The sequence below is a fragment of the Sinohyriopsis cumingii genome, chromosome 12, assembly GCF_028554795.1.
Source record: "Sinohyriopsis cumingii isolate HCF-2022 chromosome 12, ASM2855479v2, whole genome shotgun sequence".
NCBI classification, from domain to species: Eukaryota; Metazoa; Mollusca; class Bivalvia; order Unionida; family Unionidae; genus Sinohyriopsis; species Sinohyriopsis cumingii.
Window position 1 is genome coordinate 93,451,919 of NC_142972.1, and position 19,462 is coordinate 93,471,380.

General features: G+C 34.5%; 1 protein-coding gene across 4 annotated transcripts; it reads right to left on the reverse strand.

Moving 5' to 3' along the window:
* Window positions 1-2,471: 2,471 nt before the first annotated feature.
* On the reverse strand, window positions 2,472-17,863 carry LOC149786998 (uncharacterized). Of its 4 annotated transcripts, none has more exons than XM_089977550.1 (4): window positions 17,750-17,863; window positions 14,792-14,929; window positions 5,781-6,278; window positions 2,472-4,881 (listed from the first exon to the last, which is right to left on the reverse strand). In XM_089977550.1, exons 2-4 carry the CDS (start codon window positions 14,856-14,858, stop codon window positions 4,799-4,801), a joined length of 648 nt encoding a protein of 215 aa, XP_089833676.1. In that variant the 5' UTR covers window positions 14,859-14,929; window positions 17,750-17,863; the 3' UTR covers window positions 2,472-4,798. The 4 variants fall into 4 exon arrangements, with proteins under 4 accessions (XP_089833676.1, XP_089833673.1, XP_089833675.1 ...); XM_089977547.1 differs by having other exon boundaries at window positions 2,474-4,881; window positions 5,481-6,278; XM_089977549.1 differs by having other exon boundaries at window positions 2,474-4,881; window positions 5,481-6,278; window positions 17,683-17,754.
* Window positions 17,864-19,462: the final 1,599 nt, after the last annotated feature.

Consider the following 19,462-nt stretch of genomic DNA (forward strand, 5'->3'; position numbering starts at 1 on the left):
TTAAAGAAGCGTACATAATGCAACTGTGCATACAAATTTTAACATTAGCAAAACGATAACAGTATGTTTATCAAATGTGAGCTAACACATCAATTAATATAGTCAAATGATTTCAATTATATTGGATCGAAACTGTAAAATATAATGTTCCTTTTGTCAAATTATAAAACATAATCTATTTTCCTTGAAAACAAGACGTATGATTTGGGTGAATATTCTTCAAATGGAACATATCGGTCTATACATTTGGCCGGATCAAAACGATTTTCAACCCAATATTTTCTCTCATTCATTGGTTTATGCAGTTTCGGAATAAAAAATACATATATTAATTTCTCTGCTTATATAATTAATATTATATAATTATGTTCTCTATAGCATGCACATATTATGTCTAACTGTTTAATGCAGTAAAGCATATGCTCTGAAACAAACATGTATAAAAAATCATAAGCACGCATATGACTTCTAGTTAGGCTCAAACAAGTAGCAAAACAAAGTTAGTCACTTTTATCCCGTCCTTCTCTGAGAATGCCGTAAGGTGAAATCACTATCATCAACTTATTGATTAAGTCTTGTGCAATAAAAAACCCTCTGAAACTAGCTATACAAACTTCATGAAACTTGTCATATTTAGAATTTACCGAGTAACAATTATTTTCCCATTATTGAGATAAATCCCTCTTTGTAATTGTGGAAAAGAGTGTTATGCGTGAAAGCCACCAAACCCCAATTTTCTGAATATTCCAATATAATTTACCACTACTTTGAAGTTTTCTTACAGATGCAGGATTTGGTCAAAATGGTTCAATGGTTCCTTGATACAAGTTACATAGCATTTATTTTCTTTAAAAGGCTGGACAGGAACATTAAAGAGGCACCCAATCTGGACTGAGATGTGACCTGGGCATTTAGCTACTAAATTTTGTTACTATCTCCACTTGAAATAAAATTAAACTTTGTGTAAAAAGTTAAATTTGTAAATAAAATTGCAATACATTGCTCCATCATGAAACACGGACTTTGGAGTGTAGTCAAATGCAACATAAGCTATACTATATAATTATATAATTAGTTCCGCATATCCGCGTGCCACAACTTTAGCTAGTAAACGCATGCTGCTACAAGGAGTAATGTTTGAAAACATAATATGTATGCATCGCTGTTTGCTGTTAATCAGCTGTGGACCACTTAAACTTTGTGTACTTTATATTGCCACATATAATCATGCAAAGTGAACGAAGCATAATAAAGGAAAATATGAAAACTGCTGAAATCAAGGCGAAGCACAATGTAGAAGACAATTTAGGATAACAAAAAGCTAATATGTCGCAGCAAATAAATTATCAAGGCATAATATAATCATATATACGTCATTAAAATGGTGAAATGAGTACCTGGACACTGGCGCTCATGACAAACATTTAGATCATACTTCTGTAATTATGTTTCTGTGCATTTCACCTTCCTCGCCTTCCATACCCCGTCCACTTCAAAATGATACCTATATTACTGATGTACAACACATAGGCAAGACACGACTTTTATAAAGTATATGACTAACAAATGTTAATTTAATAGTTATATAATTTGCAATAATTAATTACATCTGTTTTAGAATTAATCTTATGGCTATAAACTGTTATGATCTTAATTTTGCATGAGGTCTGGCCCACCCACCCTGAACCATTATAATCAACATTTTCAAGACTCTTTCAGTAACTTTTATTGTGTTCCCAATTAAACAAAAGAAACAGTATGGCATGTTGAACCAGTGCAATTTTCCTGCACCAGATTATGACATCGTGATTGGTTTTTGTTTCAACATCTTGATTAGGCGCTGTATCTGTTATGACTTGGTTTATATTCCATGTAATTATGAAATTATGCAAAGTAAAGTACAGAAATATTGGAAAACATTTCTTGGAATCATCTCTAGCATTGGTCGAAGTTATAAGACACTTTAGAAGACCATTATAAATTCAAAACCATTATTAACTCCTCAGATGGTTATACCATATTTTCGACAAACAATAAAGCCTGGTGGATATAAATAAAACACACTCGACCATGTTTTGAGATATATGGGGTAGTATTCATTAACGTTTGGAATCAGCCAATCCAATGCTATAATCGGTACCCAAATACCCATCGAACAATTATGAACTTGTATCCCGTGATACAATGATGTTACTAGGATATGCTCTTAAAATAAGTAAAAGAAAGAGTGAAGACAACAATCTTTGTATAATTTAGCAAAAGAGTTTATTGTCCTAGAGTACAAAGTGAAAAATGAAAAAAGAATGAACTTACATGTTTAAGAATTAAATCCAAAAAATAAGCAAAGAATTAAAATCACAAGTCCTATGAATGAAAATTTCTTAGTGAATATCAGTGTAACTCAAGATGGAAGGCGATAACGTCTCTAATAGTTAGTGCTGTACTGATGTGTCAACAGTCTTCTGTTAAAGCACATACAATGCTATCTCAATTTTGAATTCAGTATAAATTCCAGTAAAAGTCTTTGTCCAAGAACTAAATCAGAGCACTTTAGTATTTCCAAAGAAAAAAATCACTTGAATTCAATACTTTGAAGAAGAAAAAATCAGTCCAAACTATTCATAACATAATACAATTTAACGCGTCAAATTTTAATGCACGATTGACATTATTTTCATCATAAGATCAGTTACACTACTACTTAAATCGCAAACAGATTCAGGGATTGGGGTCCCCACAAATATTATTTGGAAATAAATGGAAGTTTATTTACTAATTGACATGTGCTTTATGTAACGTACTCTAATTATGACCTTGAATCAACTGATTGAATATTAATCTGAAAAAGAATTAAAATATGAAAATATTATTTTCCAAAACTGTCATCGTTTTGAAGGTCAGCAACTAGATACAATGTTTATATTATTAGGTAATTACATCAGTGCAATAAATTTAAGCGATCAATCACCTCAAACTGAACTGAACTTAATTCTGAAAAAGTAATGTACAGTAAATAGTATTACATTACAACAACATGCAATGGAATAAAAACATATTTTAAAACTAACAAACAATTAATTTAAATATATACAATAATAAATGCAATAGACGTGCACCGTATATCTTAATACATAACATTGCTGGTTATTAGCATTTCACAGTGTCTCCATAGCATCATGCCCAATTCACCATAAATTAACAACTCTGTTGAGTTGAAGACAAAGAAAATGGAGGAAAATCACGTGAATAATACTGACAAAAGTTATTGATATATATGACTGTAAGAGTAGCATATCATAGCTGTTAGATAAATTCTCACTAATCGTATATGAGATCAACATAATGACAAATATATCTTTACAATTCAGCATTAAAACCAAGTTTGTGAGTAAAGGTAATGTAGCTTGATACATAATATGAACGTATCTAATATACAAAATTTAAATATATGCTGTTTAGTATCTGACCATTTGACGGGTGTGTATGATGGAGAGGGATGATTTTATCTCAGTGGGCAAGATTGTCGTTTCCTCGACACTTTTAGCTTTGCTAATAAAATCAAGACCTTCCATGTCAAATTAGTTAATGGTTTGGTCACATCGGACGCAATATTAGAGCGATTATTTTATTGGAGTGGCACACAACTCAAAATTAGCCTAGGGTACTAAAACCCATTGAGATGGTACTGGATATAGTGACAATATTGTAATACTTTAGATTTATTATGTAAATCAGATCAAGAATATGATTACGCTAGTAAGGGGTGTAAATGGTTTCCTTTCACCCACTCCATACAAAACAAGAAACCATAGACTACCACGGCTCTAAATTATCGACCCCTTCACTGCAACATACAACTGAATGCTTTAAGTCTGTATATGTTCTGAACGCTCAGTTAGACTTTGTTTCGCGTGGTCCTGTCACGAGCCGGTTTTGACGCAGCAATTTTAAAAGCTACAGTGAAATTATTCTTGTTAAATAATTTTTGAATTTTAAAGACTACGCAGCGAAGAAATCTGTAAACGTTTTATTTTTGCCACCATGAAAGAATATGAGAAAAATTACGACATTGAAAACATATTTAGATTCATTTTGAGTCTCCGATTATTCAACAAGTCAATGTTCCAAAAAATAAATATTGGACCTAAAGGTTTATTATACGACAACTTTTCATTTGAGCAAGACCATACAACCATAGTACCTAGGCATCGTTAAGTGAGATGGCAGTGATTTGGGAAATGCAAGCTTTGTATACCACTCGACCATCCAATGCCCGTTTGGGAATGTAGACATGATTTTCTGATCGGGCCTTTTTGTAATGATTGCATTGCGTTCGGTGTTTTAAATGCTACATCCACGATAAAAAAGACATTTAAAGAAGCATTGCAGGTCAAATTTCTTAAGTGTACTTAAATGGAATAAGGTGATAGTGGGGTCTATTTTTGTATTAGTGTTTAACATGGGCAGCTCAAGCTATAACCAACATCGCTATAGACATTAAGTTAAATATTATATCCATGATAATCAAAGTTTGGTCTTGGACTACTGTTGTGAACGATCATTGTTGTCGGCCTACACTCCAACGATGCATTGGCGACGCCATTATGTAGTAAGCCTAATGTCTGAAAGTTGTCATATCTTAGACCTATGTAACCATACAAAAAGTCTTACTAAAAGATTGACAACGGTATATATTTTTGTATATTGACTTTCGTTCATTTTTGAAAGCTATGAATAATTATTGATTTGTAAGTAAGAAAAAACAATGTTGTAATATATAACTCATCAATCACATACTTTATATTTGCAAAATTCCTTCGTCGAAATTACTGCAGTTGGCTTCTTTTGGTCCTGATTCAGCCGTCGTGTCGTTTTGGCAGTCTGCGGATGAAGACGTATATAATTAAAATGACCTTGTGTTAAACCTAACAAACACACAAACATACACACACACACAGACACAACTCATAACTACTCACCTTCTATAGTTTTTACTAGTGGTAATTGTGTCTTCATGATCCAGTTTAATGTATTGATGTGTGTATAAATGATATTTATTTGCATTATATATGCAGTTTGCAAGCCAAGTATGCTCTAAAGACTGTGACAAGTACATAACTTAACGAATTAAGCAACGTCATTACCTTGTTTACACCATGTTGTTTACGGTTGTTATCTTAGACACCTTATGCATTTAATTAGGCAAAACATAATTTTGAATTCCGTTTCAAATCCGTCTAAAGAGGCAATAAAGCAAAGCTGGTTACATATTCTACGTGTTGATGCTGCTTAATTTGCAATACATATTTTAAAACAATAAATTATATTGCATGAATTACTTTGCATATCATAAACAAAGATGCTATATATAGCACCCGATTGGTCGATAACATATTTAACAACTATGACTCTAAAGCCTTGAAAATTGGAAATCAATGAAGAATGTAATTTTAATTAAGTCGCTATGTAATATAATATACCTTGTTGATCTGAATAATCCAATCTGTATTGAATGATCCTAACACGTGCATAGTTGCCGTGTGTGATGTATATGACTCCTTCTTGTTCCTCATAAAAAATTTCACGGGGCCATTCTAACACTTTGTGTATGGTCACTAGTTGACCTCGGTCATTCAGCTGGTGAATGCTGAAAGGGGACAAGTTACATATAAATATATAACCCTTCTTGTCCACAGTTAATCCAGTCGGGTACTTCAAATCACGATGGCGATACACAAACGTGCGTGTTTTGCGATTAGGAATAAAATAAGAATACACACCAGTATCAGGGGAGTCAGGACCAGCATCGCACGAGATATAAACAGTGTCGTTGTCTATGGCCAAGTGGCTATCTGTCACAAGGCTACCCTCGCAGATCCGGTGTATTGCGTCTACTTGTCCATCTGTAAGAGACACAACACTCAAATGCAAACTCCCGTCGCCCCGCTTTTTTCCGCTGATAACAAGTTGCTCCGTTGCTCCGATTTTTGCCACCGCATCACATCTATGAAATCCTGTCGTTACATTAAATCTGCGGACGCATTTGATGCCATCGATAGATTGAAATGAAAGGATTTCAACGGAAGAGTTAGCCAGAAACACGGCGACTTCCTTGTTACTAATAAGACACACACCCACGGGGTTGGACTCCAGCTGATGAGGAATAGAAACGAGTTTTCCATCTTGGCGACTGTGTAATTGGAGTTTCTTGCCGTAGTCAACGACCACCAACATGTCTGCAGAGACGACAATACCTCTGTAGAAGTTCAAACGGTTGACTGTTGATACAAATAACACATTTCAGGATATTTCCATTACGAAGCAATACCCAAAATACCAAAATACATATTTATAGCAAAACAAGGATAAATATCTTCTATACATTTCGGTATCATGTTATTCAGAATATCTTAACTAAAAAACAATTAAGTATTAAGAGAATAGTGCAAAGTAACTTGTATGCATCAATATATCGTTAGATTTATTTTATTGCTGACTTTAAATAATAGTTTGCAGTCTTAACTTTAACCACCACCTGTCATTATCGTAATCGTCCTCTCAACACCGCCAATATCCTCATATTTGTTATCTAATAGATTTTCTTCTTCATTTTCTTCTAACTATTCTTCTTCTTCTTCTTCTTCTTCTTCTTCTTCTTATTATTATTATTATTAGTAGTAGTAGTAGTAGTAGTAGTAGTAGTAGTAGTAGTAGTAGTAGTAGTAGTGGTAGTATCATCATCATTTTTATTATTATTATTAGTATTTATATTAATAATAATAATAAAATTATTATTATTATTATTATTATTATTATTATTATTATTATTATTATTATTATTATTATTATTATTATTAATGTCGATGTTGTTGTTGTTATTCCTGCTGCTGCTGTTCATTTTTGCTCTTTAATTTTTAAATGAAACCGGGTCATGGGTTGTACGTCTCACCAATGTGAACTGCTATAAGTGATCTCTAATGGGAATTATACTCCACCCATGCTTGTTAACCATTAAGCGTCGGATCCAATACGTTGGCACGCCATGGCCAGTGAGGCTTGGGGAATTATATTGGAGTAATTCAGATCCCCATTCCCTTTATTTCTCTATATTACGAACAGGATTAGAGAACGGCCAAAGCAAGTAGAGAACAGGCAAAGGCAATTAGAGAGCACATGTGGTGCACAAAAAGTGAAAGAAAGCTTGTTAGCAACAATACGTTACTGATTCATTTTAAGTACATCAGCGCTGGCAATGCTATGATGCTCATCATCGTACTGAAACAAATAGAAGTAAATCAAACCGCTAATCAAGCAAACTGGTTTGGTTCTAGCATCTTTATAATAGTGTTATACTATACTATTGTTTTACCGAGTTTACATTATTTTAAGCTGCTGTCCGCTCTAGTCTTTGGATATTTATCCTAGGCGATTCGATCATAGAGATTATCTACCTGCTCCGAAAGTGTGCACACGATGTCCGACAAGATCTGAAAGCACTCGGAACCCTCTGTTCTATTCAAAGTAAGTTTGACTGTATTGGTGCCTTTAAAGTAAGTGTTATACATGTCATTCTCCAGTTTAAAGCAAAGATACTTTCCATCATACAAAATATTTTTCAATTTTTGACCAGTATATTCCACTGTTATTCTCATTATACGTACGTTACATAAAGCTTAATTAAATTTCGCATCATCATACTTTGCTATTCGAGATGGCATTAGGTCGCTGATTATATAATCCTTTGCTCTAAACGCTTGGATCATATCCAACATAATAAACTTCTCACCCCGCAAATACGGATTTTAGTATACGTTGCAGATGCAATCTGACAAGCAGATTTTTGTTCTCGTACTTTGGCAACAGCTTCTTAGCGGTGGCCGATAAAGCAAGGACAGCACATTATTAACGGTACCACCTGCTGTAGCAATACCAGTTGTTGTTAGAACAATTCGTGAGGTACGTGGTCAGCTTCAAAAATTTGCCACAAACTTACTTCTTTGCACAATGTTTCTTCATGTGATATTGCTTGTATTAGTGAATAAGCTCATCTCTATCATCAATCGGAATTTTCTTTGAAATGTGATTAAATCGATCGCGATCTTCTTTTGCCTCGTCTATAAGTTGTCTTTGTTTATAACGTTACGCGAAAGTGAAAACATTTTCCGCTTCGACGCTGTCGATCACAGTACGAAAGCCATCATTATTAGCAGGATCAGGCAAAAGGCTCTGTACTTATCAAATGTTGCATCATCATGAAAATGAGAATCACGACCATATACAACATATGACGTTAGAGGATTGAAGTGTGTTGGTATGTGTGTCAAATAATTGTAAATCGGCCCCCAGCGATCCTGAAAATGCTCTATAAACGTCATCCTTTCTCGTCAGCGTATATTGTCTCATGATAGCATATGCAGAATATATCAGATCATTGTGCATGAATGGAACACCAAATTCACTATAGGCTGGTACATGTAGATGACTTGCTTTACGACTTTTTGTATCTATGTACTTTAGTTCTGCCATTATATTTTCATATTCGTTTTTGTAATTTTTATACTGAATCATTTTTACGTGATCTGGGCATACATCAGCATCAATACTATCAGAATCAACAATCGTTTCGTCAGCATGTATTTCATAGATGAAACGAATGCTGGCGAAACGATTATTGATGTTGTTATTATTGAAACATTGGAAAACACGACACTCTCACTTTCGTCATAGAATTTAGTGCAGCATTAATCTGATCGACACTATATTCGTACTCACCCATTTTTGTTAGCGATTCTATACGTATTAACCAAAACGTTGTTAGATGATTTGCTACATAATAGTCATCAGCAATTTTCATGACGGTACATTTATAACGGTAGTCCATGCCGAGGTCATGGAATATACGGCGCTTGTTAAACGTATGATGCAAAACTTATGCTTCGTTAGCTTATTGTTTATTTCATTATCGACTTGCTCTAATCTGTCATCAACCCGCCTTGGGTGGGTCTATGTCTGACTTTTTACCACCATGTCATCGGCTCATGTTAATATTTGAAATGTTGATCGTAGGTAAATTATCCCTGTCAAACACTAGTATTATTGTTGCCACCAGCACTTCAATATCACAATAAATAACACCAACAGAGCCTGGTGGAAAGTTTGTTGGAAACGCTGTAACTTTACCACCAGTGAATGTTAAATTTCCAGACTTAGCAACCTTAGTGTCAGCAAATGTCTAGTTCATGATATCTGATCCTAACACTGGAGTATATGTCTTTGTGATTTTATGAGAGGCCATGTCCAATGCATCTGCCATAGTACTGAGGTTTTAACGAGAAATTTTTATTTGGCTCGTTTCACGGTTGCAGTGCAATTACCATCGCCTGGTGTAACCTGTTATTAACTTATTACCCATGATAATATTATCCAACAATGTTGAGCCTGCTCGAGGAACATACTATTCCAGGGTAACAATAACCTGACCATAAGATAAAGCGTCCTACGAAATGTCTGGTGGATAAGGTGTGGGTAATCCTGTGATCTTACCACTGGTAAATACTGGGTCGCCTGTCACTGTGTCTCCGGCCTTGTTCACGTTTAGTGCATCAGTTGTATTCAACTGAGCAAACCTAGCGGACTGGGTATCATTGGCGTATCAGGGAGGGTAAGGTGTTTCAGTTCTCGTTAGCCGGGCATTTTGAGATTTCCGGTCATAGTAAATCCGGGTTAAATATATATATATATATATATATATATATATATATATATATATATATATATATATATATATATATATATATATATATATATATATATATATATATATATATATATATATATATATATATATATATATATATATATATATATATATATATTGCTAAATCCACGGTTGTTGATTCCTTGGCACTTCGTGTAATAGGTCCTTATGTACAAACTTTGACAACTATTGTTTTCCTCTCGTTAATGAAAGCTCAAAATGCAAAGGCGACTAAAATATCTAACGGCTATGAACAATGAGGATAATAAACTTTGAGAACATTATCAAGAACAAGCACCAGAACAATTTGCTCTACTGTCACTACTTTATAAAAAGACTAAATAATTAATCGAGTTAATAAAGCGAGATGTTGCTGTGAGAACGACTTTTAAGAAAAAGGTACAAGACGCATGTATTGGGCAACGATACGCAGAGAAAGATTTTGATCCAATTTACAAACAGCCCGAGGTACAAAAAGAAGATTGCTGAAAAAGTTATATTTTGAGAAATTAAAGAACAAGTGGGCACTACTACTGCTAAATTTGGGGATAAGGTAGGGGAAGCAACTAGGTTGAAAGCTAAGGTGGATCAAATAGAAAAGGAAAAATAAACAACTCCTTAGGGAATTAAAAATGTAATAAAGTAAAAATGGATGACTTGATCAGTGCCCATCGTCCTGAAGTTTATTTGTGGGAATACAAAACGGTATCTAAAAAGAGTTTAATTCTAAAGTAGGGCATATAAAATGTATGGATTTTATTATTAAATATGAGCACGCTCGTGCAGTAAGAGAGGGAACCTGCAGATTTAATATAACATCTCTAAATGCAAAATAATAAAAAAACATAACGTGGGTGGACTGGATCTCGCTATTGGCCTGCTGCATGATATTGCTAGTGATAATGAAACAGATGTTGTGCAGACACAAAGTGTTGATGATGTAAACTATGTGAAAAGCATATACATTTTGTTATCGCTATTTTATGTGGCACCGTATTAAACCAAATTTAAAATACCGAAACGCACAACAGAATGAATATTGATGGGTTTAAATTACTGATGAAAAGGGTATGACCAGAACACTGCATGTATTCATAAAAAATACAAACTTATTTAAAAGTTTGATATACAGACTGAACTATTTGTGCTCGATGTGCTAAATGAATTAGATCCCCAAGATGGACCCAGTAGTCTTCGAACTAATGATCCAAAAGCTGCTGACCCACTGTCCACCATTAAAATATGGACCAGTCATTATGCGGAAGATGAGGTACCTAGTGCTTACGCGATGAGCCGTACTTTTCGGATTGGAATGAAGAATATATACAACCTATATACGGTGATACAGCCAATAATTTAAGGAAGATAATTAATGACTTCGTTTCAACTTCAAGAATCGTTGTGGGTAGCAGAGCATATATCACGACTGCAAACACTTTGGAGGAGGTAGCTAATGTGAGGAACATGTATAAAATATTTATTGAAAATAAGTTACTTTTGACACATTAAATGAAATGAATGAATTCGCCGATATGATAGTGATAATACTACGTTGGAAACATATATATATATAAAACAGTGAGAGAGCGAATAAGACAACTTCAACAAAGAACTGGTTTTGGCATAAAGGTATTTGATTCGGAATGAATATTGTTAATCGCCGGATGCAACTGATATTTTCTAATGAATCTTGAAAACAGGGATGGAGACTGATTATAAAATATTGCAGATCCTAGATCATTTCATGGCAAATGGATCCTAACGTTTGGCGAGTACCATATGCTACGCAAATACCTCGTAGCAACGTCCTTTTGCTAGCAAAATACGTTTACCTACTGCATTTGCTATAATGATGTCAACATCGTTGCCTTTCGATTCTTCGCAGACCAATGAAATCAGCGCTAATTTTACTGTGGCATACTATCCGCCTATTATGCTCAAGCCCGATCAATCTTATAAAATAGGACTTGCCTCAGCTACTGTTTGGAACACCATAGCTAACGTAAAGGCGGGAATCAACGACTACTTTGCTTTTCCATCAAGCGACTGGAAATTGATGAAAAATAACGCAAGGCGCCTATAATAGTACCGAACATAAAGCGAAGAAGTACGAAATTTCTAACATAGATCCCACTGCTGCCAATAATTTTGAGTTGGTGCCGAACTACAATACGTTGCGAGCCAGAAAAACACTAACAATTATTGTGTTGATCTTAGTACGGCAACTACTACTGGAACGTTGTTGGGCATCGCTGCTCATTATACATCGCAGCATCGCACGAAGTTGAGCTACCAGTGAATATCACAGATGTAAACACAATACTTATCAACTGCTCAATTTTAAGCGGGTCATATACAGCGCAAGGTAGCACTGGCTGAACTAGGTTTCCAACAGATTATCCACGAGCCTCTTTGTTACAGATAACACCACATCAGGTGATTTACTATCAGATTAGAGATAAAAACATTGCTAGCACAAGTGTAGATCGTCTAAATATGTTTAATAGAGATGATGAGACATGTTCATAACCAAAATAAACAAGGCGGCTTTTGAGGAATATTTTTTCAAAGATCATCGTTAACATCCCAAGTGTTGCACAAAAAGTAGCTTCAATAGCAGTAGATGCTATTAAGATATTTGCAACAGGCGCAGCTTCTGTGGCTGGTACTGCTGATGGTTAGGTAACGTTAAACAATAAGTGGACAGCTTAAATCAGACATTGATACACGTATATAAAATACAATTTGCATTTCGAGTCTTATACATAAAGTAGGCATTCGAAATCATATTGCTGGTACAAATATATAAAATACCACTTGCATGACGAGTCATGTCCGTGAAGTGAGTAATTAAAATCATGCGCATTGGTACACGTTAATAATAAAAGCCTTGCGGAAATTTCAAATCATGGTTTCCTAGATTAAACTTCTTATTTTATATCTAAGGTGGCTACTAACGTAATACCGGATATACATCTACAGCTTTACAACACAGCAACTTCATGAATATCCTATCAAGCAGTTATACGCAATCTACCAAGACATCAAAAAACGTACGATGGGTATGCCGATTCTCTTCCTATAAGTGCAAATATTTTCCAAAGTTGAACTTAACCAAATAGCCTTCAAGAACCTATGCGTCGTAATGGTATACGGGATGAGTATACATTGTTAAAATATATTAATAATTCAAAGTTTCAAAAAGCCGGGCAACTACAGAAATCCATTATGTTGGGGAGACAATCGCATTCCGTATATATTTGATACTCAGTTTTGTTTAATCTTAAAATTACTTCTAAACCAGACCATTTATGCTCTCTTTAACAGGAAGTCGGTGTTGATTTTTCAGTCAATATAACAGTTCTACCGTCACTGATCGCTGTCTCTGTCTGTCTGTTTGTCTCTCTCCCGCACACACATTATCGCAAGAAAATAAACGAAGAGGCGAGAGCAACGGATTAACTTCTTTTCCCTAGTTGAATACACGGATGTTATTGGACCTATCGCAGCAAAATTTAAAGACAAACGACCAAAAAAGGGACGCAGTGGTTGGAGAAGGGCGATGGAGAAATAACAATATCTTGTGGTATATGAAAGATACAGAACGGATATATATATATATATATATATATATATATATATATATATATATATATATATATATATATATATATATATGTATGTATATATATATATATATATATATATATATATATATATATATATATATATATATATATATATATATATATATATATATATATATATATATATATATATATATATATATATATATATATATATATATATATATATATATATATATATATATATAATCGAACGATCTTGAGTGCGGCAGATTTATGTGCCAGCGAGATACAGTCTCATTCCTGTCTTCTTGTCGCCAACTGGGTCGTCGACTGGATCGTTGCCTGGGTCGCCGAGTCGCCGACTGTGTCGCTGAATGGGTCGTTGAGTCGGTCGCAGATTAGTCGACTGGGCCATCGACGTGGGAGCAGATTCGCTGATTTGGTCGCAGACTTGGTCGTACAGTCGTGGACTGGTTTACTGTCAGGGTCTTCGACTTGGTCGTCGACCAGGTCGTCGTCTCTGGTCCTGACCGCGTTCAAGATCGAGATCGAGATCGAGAGAGAGAGAGAGAGAGAGAGAGAGAGAGAGAGAGAGAGAGAGAGAGAAATGATGATAGAAGATATATCGTCAGTTAAAATGTGTATTGTCTCAAGATTGCCACGCTTCTTGGACGAGCCAGTAGAACATGTATATGGGTGGACGAAAGACCTTGTCCCTACACTTTTTAATTTCCCGGCCTGGCCCTTTAAAGTGCGGTTAAATATGACAAAATATGATTCATTCGGCCGAAGGGTATACTGCTTCTCTAGCAAGGGTTCTTCTTCATACAATACTGCTTCATACCACACCAAACCGTGCAGCCACATTTGGCTCGTATATATATATATAAATAAGCGGAATCACGTGACTCAAACTAAGACACTAGACGGTGTCAAACATAAACCTTAACGAAACGAAAGTTAGCTGATAAGAAATGAAAAGTGCTGTCATTGGGTTTCTCTCATTATAATGTGATTGTATCTCTAATTTTTATTGACATCGTGCGCTCCATTGTTATGCTGCGGTTTATCATTGGCATCACAAATAATAACCAACATAGTTATGACATTAAGCTGGATATTATAGACATTACATTATCATACATATGTACAGTCCTGCTACAATTGTGAACGATCATTGACATCGGTCTTCACTCTTACGACGCATCGCTGACGTTATTATGTAGTAGGGCTAATGAAAAGTATCTGAACGATTTCATATCTTAGACTCTAATGAAAGAATCATAAAAGAAAACATCATCTAGATTAAGACTTGCTAAAATATTGAAAACGGTATGTAGTTTGCTTATTTAGTTTACAATGTTTTTATGCACTACAAATACGAATTAATTTTGTTATCAAGGAACATGTAGGTTGCGATGTACGTAACATATCAATCACATACCTTCAAGATGCAAACTTCCCTCTTCAACCAGACTGCAGATAGCTTGTTTTGATCTTGCTGTGGTCATTTTGTCTTTTTGACAAACTGTAAATGAAGACGTACTGAATTTGTCAACTTGGCACTTCCTTTAGGACTGGGCTGCAAACGATAAGGAGAAAACATGTCGCCAATATCCACGTATACAACAATTATTTAATTTTGAAAGGTTTGAAGAGATAGTATGCTGTTATGATAAAAGTGACTTACAGGCAGTACATATACACTAGTTTGCTCATTAAAATAATCAAAAATCGTGAATGTGTACATATGGAAAATGAGAATTGCCGTATATTTTGCTTTGCAAACAAACCAAGAAGGAGTCCACTAATAATTTAATAATGTAACGGACCTCCTACATAATTAATCCAATTTAGAACCGATTACGGAGAAAGAAACAGGCGATTCATAAATCGAGGAAAATGAATAGGAACAGTTTTTGTTTTAACTCAGCTGTTCTTGGGTCCAGCAATCTCATCGAATGGCCATGCCTCCGTCGTACGTACATAAATACAATCATGCATTATATTCATCAAACCTGCGTCACCTTTTGTCGTTTATAAGCAACTTTATGGACATTTACAACTTTCTGTATACGATTATATGATTGGATCCTAAATAAGTTGTATCATAAGAGACAGGAGTGTATATGAAATAAACATTTTTTGCATTTTATTGAATGAAGGTACGAACACTATAGATTATTCATTTTCAGGTAGAATTCGGTGAGTTTAGCGGTGAGTTTAAACACATGATGGGGATATACATGGCCGCCGTTGTCTTGTTGTGGAGAAATAACCCCGAAAACACCTGGCAAAAACATCAACCAACAGGAGACTACTGGTATTCTCACATACCCAAGCTGGCCGATCCAATGCTTGAATCAACCCTGTCAGAGCTATGTCAGTGAGTTATAGAGACAATCACTTTTCAGGTTGGTATTCGACACCCAATATTTGTGAACTTGAAGAAGGAGATTCCTATTAGGTTGTGGCACTCTTTGCCAAACGTTTGACTATGATACAAAACAGTTATCGATTCATGCGAGATGTACTAAATTCTTCCCTCTTATATACATATTGTTAGCTCACTTGCTCGAAGGTCATGTCAGTGAATGGATCGTCATTACTCAGGGCAATATACTCAACTGGCTTTTCGTAACATACCAAATCTCCCTCTCCCTCATAGACTCACACATACTGACACACCATAATTCGACCAACCTTAATTAATCATGTTGTCTCTTGCATGTTTGTTAACGTGCCCTTTCGGCATTGCTGACTTAAAATGTAATGATTGTGGTGGTGGTGGTGGCAGTGAATATGGTGATGAGAGTCGCCGTGATTGATTAAGATAAGGATTATGACCACGACAATGACTAAAACGACAATAGTTAGTACTACTCCTCTAGTCTGTAATTCAACCTCTCTCTTTATTTCTCTCTGTCTTTATCTCTTTGCCTGTCTATCTGACTATCTGTCTGACTCTGTCTGTCTCTCTTTATGTATGTATGTATATATATATATATATATATATATATATATATATATATATATATATATATATATATATATATATATATATACGTATGTATGTATAGTTACGAATCAATGGTCATAAACGAATTGTCGAAAAGAAACAAAGCCATCAAATTTGGTAAAACTTAAAAGAAATCGTAATTATCAGTCATAAATGAAACTGAGAGAAACTGAAGGTATTTTGAGGTGAATCCAGAAGCACCTCTTTTAAAGTTCTTTTGAAAGACCAACAAAAATGAAAGTTGCTTATACATTTTCAAACCAAAAATGTACTGGCCCGCCAAGAATCGAGATATTGTCAAAATGGCGTGGTCCTGAACTCCTTTGAATAATTCACACTAGTACCGGAATAATAATGAAAATAATGAGCACATACATTGCTACTAAACAGTCCAAACATTTTCTTTACCTCTCGAACAATATCTAAATAAAACAAAACACATCTGCAGACTTACAACAGGAACACAATAAATACGAATGACTCCAAAGTTAGGAATGAGAGTGACTGGTCTATTCTAACCTTATATAACCAGTACATTACGACTATATTTCAGAACATACCCGCAAGCGACAGATCATGCTACTCAATTTATTTTGAAATTTCATATTCATGTGACCTACCCCAACCAATGGGAAATTGTTTAATTCTTCAAGAAACTCCCAATCCTCATCAGTTACTGAGAAATTAACACTAAGTCCCAATTGCCACTATTATTAGAAATTGTAAGCAGCTGTTTATAGATTCTCTGTAAATGTACACTCTTAATTTTTCTAAAACAGGCCCTTTGCGAAATCTTACTAAGGATAAAATACAATTTTATGGGGTGAGCTTTTATGCCGAAAGTGATATAATTGATATTTAATGACTATGTGGCAGTCAGCTAATAGGTTAGCATCATCATCATCAACAACATTATCACAGTTGTAAATAATTAATATGCTGCAAAACAATAATTTTGGTCATAATTTACAAAGGGATATGACCACTTTACTTTTCAAAAGAGGTGGTTGGGAAATAGGACATGTACAGGTACCTTAAACAGACCATTCATAAGACTACACGTTGTTGGTCAAAGAAGACCGTGTTTAAGGCTACACGTATATTTTATTCAGAAGTAAACAAAGGCTACTCTCAAATACGACAGCTGTATTCATTACACAACATGGTAATACTGGCGCAGTACCACTTACCTCACACAACTCCGCCTCAAAGTGTTTGCAGTTCAATATATTTCGTGGATTATTTACAAAATCCTATATGACGAAAGGGTTTTGGATTTTTAACCAAAATGTTGATGACAATATTTGAAGTCCTACCTGGAGGTTTACTCAGCAGCGGAATAAATACAGTACTTTGCTGCTAGAAATGGATGAAACTACTTACCTGCAAACACAGGGTAGACGAATGATGATACAATCAGGTATATTGACCTTATAATATGTAGGTGAGCAACATATGATCGGTTAACTAAATAGGTTATCACTAATCAGATGCCTGTCTAGTTTACAGGTCCGGGCACACATTGGGTAAGCTTTATTGAAATTAATGTTGCGGTTTCAAGGCATGGATAGGTCAATATCTGTTATGACAGGCAAACTTGTACTCATCCTAATGGTATTTTCTGCATGGAAATGCGTGCTAAAATCATTTATTTTTTGTACTACAATATATTCATGGCTTTTTTGAGCTGATACAAACTATACAATTTTCGTTAAAACATCACCTTCTGTTATATAGGTCTACATATACATGTTAAATGTTATGTGCTATTTTTAATGTAGCAAATAACTATATATACAACTGATGTAAAATAATTTAGCATTGTACTTTATACTTGCTTTAATGATACTAATATATCATCGCCATGAAAACTCGTTGTTTTTCCTGTCTTTTTGAAGCAAAACTAAACGAAGATAAATTCATCGCATTGAGAAGTTAATGTAACTGTTCAAATGTTATGTATATCTATATTTCTGGTAACTTCAGGTATATGATTTTACGTAAGTTTCATAATTTTCATTCGTCCTTGTAAACTATATTGAATACCTTTTGTTATAAATTGTGCATTTAATTTGGCTCTGTTGAAACACAAATTGCGTAGGGTCCAGAAGTTTATGTAAGTATTGTCATTTAGTAATACTTATTTGAACAATAAGACTTCAAATAACGCCTATCGGATATGGATGTTTCCATATGAAGTATGTGGCTACCCCATTAGTTACGCCCGGTCATGCGAGTATACTAAGTACGTCTTAAATCAATACTGTATTTTGTCATATGATGTCCATTACAATGCAACGTACGATGTGCACATGGAGCAAATTAAGAATTCAGTTACCTTCCGATTTTTGGAGTCATTCGCACGTATTGTGTTCCTAATGTATGTTGCAGACGTGTTTTACATTGTACTTATATAGTGTTAGAGAGGGAAAACATGTTTTGATTGTTCAGTGAAGATGAAAAAAGACCATTTTTGGACTATAATATTATTATGGAACTGTAATAAATCATTTGAAGGAATTCCGGACAACGGTATCATGACTACGCCACAGTTCTTAGAGGACCAGTACATTTCCGATTTTAAAATTCATACGGGACTTTTCATTCGTTTTAAACTTTCATAAACCTTATAAGGACTAGATTAGATTTCCTTCATCTCATACTATCCTTTATTTTGATAATTAAATTGTTTGTTAAGTTTAACAACGTTGTTCGTTAGGATTATTTTATATTGCGTAAGATTGTAACCATAGAGTAGTAACAGTTGTACTGGATCCTTATTTGTAAGGGTCACTCTTATGAGGAAAGCAGCTAGCACAATATAATAACCCGTGAAAGCAAATCTATACGTGCATGCTTCAGTTAATAGCATGTGCTCCATTTCTTTTTAGTGTAAATATTATCACAAAATACTTCTACTAAGTCATCTTTATTAGTATCGGTACTACTTTAATATTTTCAATTGCGTCAAACGGTGGCGTTAACTACCTTATATTATAATTTCGGTCAATTTTGCGACCTGGGACATTTTCAAAGTCAATTTTGACAATTTAAAATAAGAATGTAATTCAATCTGGCTGTATTCAATTGCATATT